Source organism: Hipposideros armiger, unplaced genomic scaffold, assembly GCF_001890085.2.
Source record: "Hipposideros armiger isolate ML-2016 unplaced genomic scaffold, ASM189008v1 scaffold_130, whole genome shotgun sequence".
Lineage (NCBI taxonomy): Eukaryota > Metazoa > Chordata > Mammalia > Chiroptera > Hipposideridae > Hipposideros > Hipposideros armiger.
The window spans coordinates 2,964,252-2,975,987 of record NW_017731480.1 but is presented as its reverse complement, the minus strand read 5'-3'; the positions used below and the strand labels follow the sequence as shown (position 1 = coordinate 2,975,987).

At 41.2% G+C, this 11,736-nt stretch overlaps 1 protein-coding gene across 1 annotated transcript in view; it reads right to left on the bottom strand.

Moving 5' to 3' along the window:
* Window positions 1-381: 381 nt before the first annotated feature.
* The window catches only part of GREM1 (gremlin 1, DAN family BMP antagonist), a 13,684-nt gene continuing 2,329 nt past the window's right edge, over window positions 382-11,736 (bottom strand). Inside the window, exon 2 of the mRNA XM_019649182.1 lies at window positions 382-4,267. Coding sequence (XP_019504727.1) covers window positions 3,712-4,266 — 555 coding nt within the window. The 5' untranslated portion in view covers window position 4,267 and the 3' untranslated portion in view covers window positions 382-3,711. The remainder of the gene's footprint in view (window positions 4,268-11,736) is intronic.

The window sequence follows — 11,736 nt, the reverse complement described above, 5'->3', positions numbered from 1 at the left end:
AAAGCGCTTCTTTCTACTAAGCCCCAAATCTTTCTCCCATTTTCCCTTTGAACACCTCAAAATACAGCTATCATCATTTCTGTGTGCCCATTCTTCCACTCTCTGAAAGCGTCTCATAACCCTAACTCTTCTTTCTAGCTCTGGGGGAGAATTTGGTACTGTCCATTGCACACCTGCCTCCAATTGCCATGGCCTGAGGTGTCCCTCTGAAATCAAGCAGGATCGGGAAGGTCCAGGTGGAAAAAATAAATTCCCTTTGAGATCACGAGAGATCTAATTATGTCTTTTTCTACCTCCCCATGATAAGTGAATCCCTGCCCCAGCCCTACACTGTGAACACTACCAGTTAAAAACACACGCATACACACATACAAACAGAGAAGAGGTTCAATTTATTGGTTGCTCTTTGGGGAAGGTTATATAGAACATAATTTGGATGAAATTAAATTCTAGTAACTGATTCATAAAATTTTGCTTTAAACCAAATTCGCTTTTATGAGACTATCAAATCCCCTCTCATCCTCATACACAGCAAAGTACCTCAACCATAGTCTATATAATCCTCTGTTGTTTTTAAATGATTAAAGCAGATATAATACATAATGCAGTTGATATTAAATATCTTGAGAATGACAAATCAATAGAACTACTTTCACTCTTAAGCGTTAACTAGTCATTTATAAATGTTCTGCACATACATTTTTCATTTTAGATTTTCTCCTTAAAAGGACTTGTGAACTATTCATTATCATCTGCTATTTGTTTGTATACACATATCATAAGTCTTCCAAATTACATTTAAAATTATTCTTAATATTGCCTCAGAAATGTTAACCTTTAAGGAACATTCAATTTAAAAAAAAATAATAAAAGCTCAGGTCTTAACTTTGTAATGCATGTTCAGATGTGTCAAGATTTTATTCTTTCCCTCTGACCTGATAAAAGCCTCCAACAGCATAAAATGTGCCAGCCTCTTCTTTGCTCAACTCAAAGGAAGTCAAATAAAGGAGAAAAAAAAAATGCCTGAAATCACAGTGACCAAAGGATTTGAATTAATAATTACATTAAATAACCATAACTTTTTGTTCAACTATTCACATTCCACACAGTGGAAATTATCCTTTCCTCCAGATTTCTCACTTACATTTTGAACTTTGAAGAACTACAATAACAAAAAAAAACCCAAAAAACAACTTACAGACTTGCAGGATGTATGTTTTTCTCACTTAATGCCAAGCACAAAGTGTATATCGTAATAGTTGTATTTGGTGTTTGGCATTATTTTAATACAAAAGACTGGGACTGCAGATATCTTGCCATTAAAAAAAAATTCTATAGTAATGAAAAAACATCATTACATCATCAGTGACTCCAATAAAATATGTAACAGATATGGCACTCTCAATAAATGTTGGAAGACACAACGTATTTGTGCTAGTCTTAATATAGGTACAGTAAGAAAAGCAGACATTTCCCTCTTTGGCTAGTGCTGTGTTTTTAGGACAGTTATGCTGATTATCCCAGTGAAGTTAATTTTGAGGAAATTCTCTTTACCTAAGTCGAATTTGACTTACATGCAAGACTGCTGTACAAGCTACTCAAAGAATATTAGTGCTGCCAATGTAAGTCATCTCTTTTTTACACGATTGCATGCTTGTGGCCGAGTTAAGACAAGAGAAACTCAGTGTCTGCTGGTTCTAAATGTCATTTTTCCTCTCTAGTGTGGTTTTACATTTTCAGCTCCTTCCCGTTGCTCTTCCTCTCCCCCACCCTCAAAATTCTGGCTTAGCATTTGTGTGCTTAATTAAATCCATTCTGTGCTTTATTGCTAGAGGATGTGGATGATAGAAAGATTTAGGGCAAGGGCATACAGTGTATACAAAATGCACAGACTATGTGTCCGCACAAATTTACCTAGTGTAGGATCATCAGTAGTGAGATTACAAGTTTTAAAATTAGGCCCCATATTTTGGGGGTTCAAAATAACTTCTGCCTCAAAGTACAGTTCCTGTTTAGTTGTTAGATGGGAGAGCACTGAACCCACACAAACATGAAACGGCCTCTTTTGTTGCAATGTTTCTTTGAATGCTGGAGCCTTGATGGGCAACTGAAACGTAAGTCTATGGTGTCTGTTTCCCACATTACACGTGACTGGGCTAGTGAGGCTGAGAAGATACAAGGCAAAAACCGTGTTGGGGTGGGGCATATAAAAAACATCGGACTTGAAGAGAACAGGTTAGCCAAACCCAAAATGCAGCAAGGTTCACCTACAGCACACTTTGGCCATTAGCTAAATCCTAAGTAGTTATTGCCAATAGCCTAAGTTTAATCAGAGGACAGCCTCTACCAGTAGGTTCTGAACAGTTACAAAGCTACACGAATCCCACCAGCAGTAGATGGGCAGCTAATGAACCCAAATGCTCTGATTTCTTACCTGTGATTTCCCACAAGACCCTCAGAGGGCAAAGGAAGAAAGGGTGGTCATAGCCCTCACAGCTCCAGCCAGGCATCAAACTACCCCTTAGCCAGAGCCAATCTCCTTCGCGTCCTTATGCTCCTCTGCTCTCCAGCTCAAACTCCTACCAATGACTAAAAAAAAAAGACCAAAATATACTTCTAGCAAAAATGGAGCAGGCCCTAAATGCTCTCATTTTAGCCTAGTTCTTCACTGCCAGGTATGTTCAGCAGAGGAAGAATCTTTATAATACAGGGTGATGGCTCTCAGAAGCATTACACAGAAATAATGAAGTGGGAAAGAGGTGATTATAACCAAGCAAAAAGAAAGACACTAGAACCTTCTGATTATGAGGTTTTTGGTTTTTTGGTTTTTTCCTATCCCTGTATAGGGGGTTCTGATCTACATCTATCGTCCATCTGCGGGGCAAAGCAGGAAGGGGCTGTTTTGGTTTAGCTCATTCATTTGGTTCTGAAAATATTTTGGTCAATATTATGTTTTAAATTCAACATTGGGTTACAACTACTTTTCAGCAGATCACAGGGACAGCCAAAATTAATGACCGTTTTTTTTTTTGACAATTTCATTTCTCCTCTGTTCACTTGGGTTCTGTTAAATACCAGGGACAACTTGCTAAAACATGGGTCTCAGTGTGTTTGGGGGTTGGCCTTGCAAGACTGCACATCTCTCCACTGCATTTTTTTTGGGCTCGACTGGTCCTCGCCTCAATCCCTTGGCAATAGGGGATTAGACTGAAATGGTCGCTGAGATCCTAACCAGGGATGGACCACGGATGTGGGGAGAGAGGGAGGGAGGAAGCAAGCACAGGTTGAATACAGCACTACAACAGGTCTCTTGCCCTCAGAGTAGCCTCTTCCATTAACTCTCATTCTGAAGGGAGATTCTGGTCCCCAGGAGGGCATGCGGAGGACAAAGCCAAAACCAGATCACAGCCCTCCCCCTTCTAATGTGCCTCGGGTGGTGTGGGCTTTCTGTGCCATCCCCTAAGGAAGCGGATTTGTTTAGGTAATAGGAAGTGGCCTCTAGCAGAGACTGTTTCCTCTGGTGTCTGCAAATATCCAAAGGCACCCATGCACACTCATGCACACAAACTACACACTAGCAGGCGCCTGTCAGGAGGCAGCTGGTGGTTCTTCTTGCCTCTAGGTTTAAGCCAAGGTTAGAATCAGGTCGTTTTATGTCTGGCTCTGGGCCCGCTTGGGGCTGCATCCCTAGGACAAGTGGGGTGTCCCAGCTTAGTCCAAATCGATGGAGATGCAACGACACTGCTTCACTCGCGTGACCCTCTTCTTCTTGGTGGGTGGCTGTAGTTCGGGGCAGTTGAGTGTAACCATCATGGTGGTGAATTTCTTGGGCTTGCAGAAGGAGCAGGACTGAAAGGAGCCTTCCTCCTTCCGGATGTGCCTGGGGATGTAGAAGGAGTTGCACTGGCCATAGCAGAAGCGGTTGATGATGGTGCGGCTATTGCAGCCCTCCTCGTGGATGGTCTGCTTGAGCGGCTGGGTTTTGCACCAGTCTCGCTTCAGGTACTTGCGCTCTGTCACATGCAGGGCCTCCTGGCTGGACTCCAGCACCTCCTCCCCGGGCATGGCGGTGCCGCGCCCTTGGCCCCGCCCCCGGTTCCTGGAGCCTGGCTGCTGGGGAGACTGAGTCTGCTCGGAGTCATTGTGCTGGGCCTTGTCTGGCGGGGGGATGGCACCTTGGGACCCCTTCTTTTTCCCTTCAGCAGCTGGCAGCAGGGTCCCCAAGAGGAGAAGCAGGGCTCCCACAGTGTAGGCGGTGCGGCTCATGCTGCAGGAAGAAAACACAGAGAGGGGAAACATGAAAAATAGAAAAGTTGATTAATTAAAACATTAGCACAGCCATGTACTGCATAACGATGTTATGGTAGAAGATGGCCACATATATGACAGTGGTCCCATAAGATTGCAATGGAGTTGAAAATTTCCTATTGCCTAGTGACATAGTAGCCGTTCTAACATAGCCCCAATGCATTACTCACGTGTTTGTGGTGAGGCTGGTATAAACAAACATACTGCACTGCCAGTCTATGAAAATGTAGCACATACGATTATGTATAGTACACAGTACTTCACAATGATATTAAATGACTATGGTACTGGTTTATGTATTTACTGTAGTATGTTTTTTATCATTATCATTTTTTTAATTAGTTTCAGGTGTACAACACAGTGCGCTAGTTATACTTTTTACCCCTCCCCTAATCCTCCGCCCACTTCCCCCCCCAATATCATACATATCGATTACAATTCCCTTGACTCCACTCCCACACTATACTCCATATCCCGTGACTATATATATATATATTCACTTATAGTTGACATACAATATTATACATCAGCTTCAGGTGTACAGTGCAGCAATCAAGCCTCTACCCCATCCATGAAGTGGTCTCCCTAACAAGACATGTGACTATCTTACACCCTACAAAATATTTACAACATTATTAATTATACTTTTTACTCCTCAAAGTGACAACCTCCCTCCCCCAATCCACCGCCCCACTCCCCCACCCCCGATATCATCCATATCTATTACAATTCCACTGACTCCTCTCCCACACTCTACTCCACATCCTGTGTGTCATTATTTTACAATGCACACTTTCTACTTACAAAAAAAGGTTTGCTATAAAACAATATGCTGTGCTACACAGGCAGCAACCTCATCCATCTCATCCTGATCACATCTCTTGATCAAACAGTTTTCTCTTGTGCTTGATTTAATCTCATGTTGTTTTGACCAGTAACATGCTGGACAGGCTTGTAGCCTAGGAGTGATAGGCTACACCATACAGCCTAGGTGTGCAGTAGGCCATACTGTCTAGGTGTGTGCACTCTACGATGTTCGCACAATGACAAAGTTGCCCAATGTACCCCACTGTTAAACGGTGCATGTAATAGCAGCTAACCTTTCATCAGGCACTTGCTAAACCTTTTCTGTAACACATCGCATGTGCTTCTCACATACCTCTATGAATTAGGTGGTATTTTTCTCATTACCCTCTGGGCCATCAGGCCAGGAAGTAACTCACCCAGGGTCACACAGGGAATAAGCCAAGATTTGAACTCAGCCAGGACCCATCTCTTCAACCCATGTACTCCCACAGGAGTTTCTTCCTGGCTTCTGACACCAACTGTATTTGATTTTGTATTATGATCACGTAACGGTATTCATGTTTGCCTTAGACAACATGTAGGAAGTTCCTACTATTTCAATGCCAGATTACCTTGCACCTCTTAGGAGGAACTAATTTTCTATCTTGTTTTATAGCAAAGATGAATTAGCCTCATTGCCAATGGGTTTCACCTGCGAGGAAAGTGTCAGAGTCTTTTCTCCCCAACTGTGCCTTGTTCAGTTGATTGGATGCTTAGGAGATGTTCACTGTTCTCAGGCACTAGAAGGAGATGACGGAGGGCAGGGGAAGGCCAGAAAGTGCTTGACAGAGGGAAAATACTTCACAGGAAGAGCAAAGTCAAGGCTGAGTTTCTATCTGAAATCCTGGGACAGCAACTTGCTATCGGACCTGAGAAAACTCACTTTACTTCTCAATAAATGACTTCCTTTATGCAAAGCTACACATACCTTGTCTCCCAGGATAGGCTGTTCAGATCAAATTTGATGTAAAAGTGAAAGCAATTTGAGAACTAACCAAATGTATGGCGGTACGCAGACAGAATGAATGACTTTACCAGAAAGATCTCATAACTCATAAGGGCTCCTGGACAGCTCACTTTTTCTCATTTTTAAACTGGGAACAGATATTCATTATATCAGTCTTTATACTATGATATACATTTTTCTACTTTAAATAGTGAAATATGTCATTCACACAAGTGTGTGTGTGTGTGTAAAATTTAGAAGGTAGAAAATGGGCACAAGAAAACAGGTATGTGCAAATATTTACATTAATAAATACCATAGACATGTTGGATATATTAATGACAGTGAGTTACTGTGGATGGGTCTGGAGTTAGATATGGATCAGAAAAGGAAGTGGCATATAAATAAATTATGACAAAAAAAATTAAAGAAGTGGGGGACGCAGAGGGAAAACTGACCAAAAAAAAGCAAGAATGGAGACAGAAAAAAATGAGTGGAGTGAAGAATATAAATCAGACAAAGGAGGATGACTCTAGAAGCAGGGTATTCTGGGAAGGTCAGGCAGACAGAAGGAGGAACAGAAGACGCATTTTTAAAAAGCAGAGCACAAGAGAGAAGCTTCAGACTATTAAGATTCTCCTGGGACAGTGCTTCTCAAACCTAAGTGTGCAGGCAGTCACCTGGGGACATTGTTAAAATGCAGGTTCTGATTCAGTACCTCTTTCTTTCTAACAAGTTTTGAGTAGCAAAGCCTGTAGCACTTGCAAGCCATGGGACACAGGGGGCTTATTAAAATGTGGAAGGATTTTCTTTTCCACGAGGGCAGTTTCAAATTCACAGCCTCCCTCCTCAGACCACCACACCAAATCTGACCTGAATCCTGAGGCTTCCCTGTCCCTCCCGGCCCCACATTCACACCACAGTTGTCTGATCCTGAAAACACTGCTGTGAGGTACCCATGTCCCTGCTCTCTTCTGAACACCAGTGTTAAACATGATAACTGGGGAGTGCAACTTAATAGCAATCTTATTGTGGCCCCCCCCCAAGGAACTATACAAGCAGGTATTATTAGCTAGAGCAATTACCTTTCAAAGACAAAGGCAGTATGGAATCCAAATTCTTTGAGGGGCAGCCCCTGTAAGTTAAGACCATGCAACCCTAAGGATAATGTCAAATTAAGATAATTAAATATTAAATTTAAAATATCCTTAAACGGCATCATCTTCCCAACATCAACCTAATACTTTTGGGCAAGTTCAAGTTTGGAGCTGATAATGTGACATTTAGCTCTCTGCTCAGACTGCAGACTCCCTGGCTTTTGTCAGTTTATGTTACAACATCCCTGTTCTTTAAACAGAGCCTTTTTTGCCTCAACAACAAAAAAAAATTAATTTCCTTGTTTTGTCTTTTTAAAAAAATCACTCCTGAGAAAAGTCCAGTTATAAAACAGGGCTGATTTTCTCCAGAGACCAGGATAACTTGAGCCATGACAGTTCAGTCTCCTCGGCAAATATAGAGTGAATTTGAGAAGCTTTCCCAAGTGTCTGCTATTTATTTAATTCAGGGCCAGGATCTAAACTAAAATGCAATCTCTGCCCATTTGAAAGAGGAGCACACAAGACAGCCCGAGGCCTACACCCATGATCTTCCCCAATCCCTACTAAAAATGGCCTCCAGGACAATTCAGCCCTCCCAGAGCAAGACGCCGGGAGCCCACATCACAGAGGCCAATCTGAGACTGACTGGGAATGTATGTTGACTGCATATGACAGGTTCACGTCATAAGACCATTCCCTCCCACAAACATCTGTGCAAAAATGCATTTTTTTTTTCTCCAGACCAATTTAGGACCTCCGTTATACTCAGATTTTCCTTTGGGGCATTTTCACATCTGTAATTAAATAAATACCTAGTCTGAGAGTCATGAGGGCTTGCTCATCACCTTATCCTCAGTGCCTGGCACAAAGTAGGTGCTCTTAAATGAATGAGTCTTACAGGCCACATTGATTTAGAGTTTCCATTCTTTTAAAATGCCTTCCCGCGAACCAATGAGCAACACAGCCAACTGCAATCCTTTTGTTCTGACCCTCAGTATAGCAAACTCCCTATAGTCCAGGAGGCTTCTTAACATTTGCCCTCTTTTTTCTAGGAAACCTCCAAATACCTATTAATTTTTACCTGGTCCCATATAGAATGATGTGGGTTTTATTTTCCAATTGAAGCCATTGTATTCACTATGTCAGAAACCAACAATAAAGCTGTAAATCCAAAATTAGTCAACTGTGGTTTTCAGTTTTAGTTTGGACAGACTTCTCATTCCTATGGGAGTAGCATACCCCGTAAGCCAAAGGGGTCTCGAGTGACAGGCTGCTTTGTATTTTTTGCAAGCCAAAGTAAATTTTTTGCAAAATAAGATTTATTAGATGTGGAAAATATTATGAAATGGTTTTTTCATTTTTAAAAAAGCCTAGTCTTCAAAGATCTTCAGTGTTTATTGTGAGGTTTTTGAGTTCTTAAACCTTATTAATTAGCTATTTGGAGAGAAGTAAAAACCAACCCCAGGAATCTCAATCAACAGAGACCTCAGCTTCTTAGAGAATAGCAGTGCTCTGAAGCACTCTGCATAGTCTACATGACTAAGAGGGATGGGGATGAGGATTCTAATTAGTTCGAGAATCAGGGCTCCGTCAATCATTGTGGTCAGTCACCCAACCTCCCCCCACACCAAACTGGTCTTGATTACTCAGTGAAGGAAAGAGGACAGCTTTGTTCCTGAAATCCCATTTGTATTACCACTATATAATCTACACTTTGCAAATAGCATAGACACAGAAGAAATCAAAAAGATGTAAATTCCTTAAGGACAATTCTTTTCCACATCAACACCTAGCAGAGTGCCCCGTTATCAAAACTCAATCTAAATGCTAATCCAGATTTAGGTTCCTATGAATGACCACTCATGTCCAATCATGAGCTGCAGATCTTTTTGGTAATTTGCATTCATGAAATGACCCACTCACATTATTAAATTAAAGCTGCATCTCATGGATCCAGAGGACATCATGACCTTCCTTTATCCTCCTTCACAGACAACCTCCATTTCAAACCTGCCTCAACTTCCCCTTAATGCATTTCTCCTCCACATAATGTGATCACATTTTCATAGTGAATTTACTCTGCAACTTCTCCACCAGCAAGACCCATCCCACCCCCACCGTTTTTCCCCCTTTACCACTGTCCTCCCCTCTAATCCGCTTGTCCCAGAGGACATAGTCACTCTCAAAGCAGGTCTTCTGTACTCATTCTTTCCTTCAGATCTCCCTTAACGATCAAGGGCAAACATCTGCACACAAGATAAACCAGATTAGTCACCTCTGTCCCGTGCAGGTCATGGTGACTTATTCCAATCTTCACAAAGCTCTAAGAACACATCATCTAATTCCAGAGAATCAGAAATAAAAATGCTATGCACGACCCATTTCCAACATTCTTGATGTCTTTGGAAAAGTTTAGGCCAGCTCCTTTCCACGCTCTTCTTGCCATATTTCCCATTTTAACTAACTAACCTGCTTATAATCAGTTAAGTGACAAGTTGAGTGGAAATTACAGTGAAGCGACAATAGTCAGCAAGCCAGATGTCTGTGCTTCAATGTCTCATCAATTCCTCCTGATGAATTAAGTTTTAGAAAGACTTTCAACAAGTACTACATCAAACCATTCTCCCAGCATAAAAAAATAATAATAATGGAATAGACAGCAAATGCTCTTAAGTGCAGGCCAGCTTTTAGCATAATCTGCTCCTTTTTTTCAGGACTAAATCTTTGAGAAAGTAAAAGGTTATTTTGATTTTGATCTCTACTTTTTAAAAAGATGGTCAACTTTTAAAAATTAAGTAGATGATTTATTAAGAATACATTGGGCTGATTATTTTATTTATTTATTTATTCATTTATTTATTTAGAGACAAGTTGCACCCAAAAGAAGAGTTGATGGTTGGTGAACTAGTAGAGCATAAAGTCTCATCCTGTACAGGTTGCAAGTACCAGAACCACAATCTCCATATTTTGAACACCAGTCAGGCTAAAACAGGCTGGGGCCCAACGTGGCACAGGCCTGGAGGAGATCACCCAGTAGTTAGGTATCTCAGGAACTCCATGCTCATTGGAAGATATTTTGGTGAAGTTAATGATTGTATATAATTTTTGCAGTCAACAGAAAACACATTAGAAAGTAATAAATATTAAATGCTCACTGAACAGTTCTCATGGACAGACAGCTTAGTTATAGGTTCTGTCTTGGAGTGAAAGATGTGTGTTGGTCCCTGCATCAGTGAGATTGGGGATTTAAGTTCAGAACCACCTTGTAATATATCCTGGTGCTGTATTATGTGACTGCCTCTCCCAATACCACCACTAATAATAAGAATTATCTATGTTTTCCAACCCTTACTATGCTAGGCGTTTTTAGTTTTCACGACAAACTATGAGGTAGATAATATTGTCTTCCTTTGACCAATCAGGGAATCCAGACTCAGAAAAGTTAAGTATCTGTCCAAGGTCACACAGCTCTCAAGTGAGAGAGTCAGGGTTTGAGCCCCGTTCTATCTGGCCCCCAAACACATGTCCTTAACCACTATTCTATGGACACCCAGCACAGTATTTAACAAGGGACACGTGGACTTATTTCTAACGCAATAAAGTTTGAAGAGTATCGTAACTCAAATAATTATCTATTTTGTATTTTCATGTTAACATGTGAAGAAAAAAAAGAAATTTATCTTGTCCCAGGAATTACTGTCGTACTTTGCATTTCTAAGAGCATATGTTCAAATGAAAGAAAATTCCTTGCAGATGTAGGACATGGGCTGGTAACACTTGCCTGATCTATGTCTTAGTGGATGTTGCAGACACTTCCCCTACCTCCTCCCACTTTCCTTCCATAAAAGGCTTAGGTTTTCCCGTCTGTCCTTTATTCTCTGTTCTAGGACATGTCCCACAGCTTGACTGTTGACAAGCTTTTCTTGGGAGAGGGGTCTGTGGCATAAAATTTCTTGGCATTATATCGCTTTCAAAACTTAAATGCTAAGACCAAGGGCTTCAGTTTAGAAGACAAGGCAGGCAGCTCTCATTGAGAGATGTGGGAGTTAGTAGGTTCCTACTCCTCCCTGTGTAAACACTCACCTAAAGGCTGTTGGCCAACTTGGATTTCCTATAGATCGTGAGTTACCAAAACATTTCACTCAAATTGAACTTTTAAGAAAATAGGAAATCTGAAAAAGTACTAAGTTTACAAAAGACTTTAATTCCTACGGTGACCTGGGGTTTAAACACACATACACGCACACACACAAACAGCAACTACAGTTCTAAAGAACACTTAAATAATTAGTTAATACTAACCATTGGAGAGTATAATTCATTCAGTGATAGTACTCAAATCACCTACTGTTGTAGGCTTGGCTGTGCCAGGAACATGAGAATCCATAGTATTCTTAAGATCTTCCCCTGGTTGCTTTGAAAAATCTGTCCCTTCAAGTCCCCATGCCCCACCTAGCAAAAAGGGGGGGAAAGAAGAAAGAAAGGAAGGGAGGAAGGAAGGGAGAGAGAGAGGGGAGAAAGAAAGAGAAGGAAGGAAGA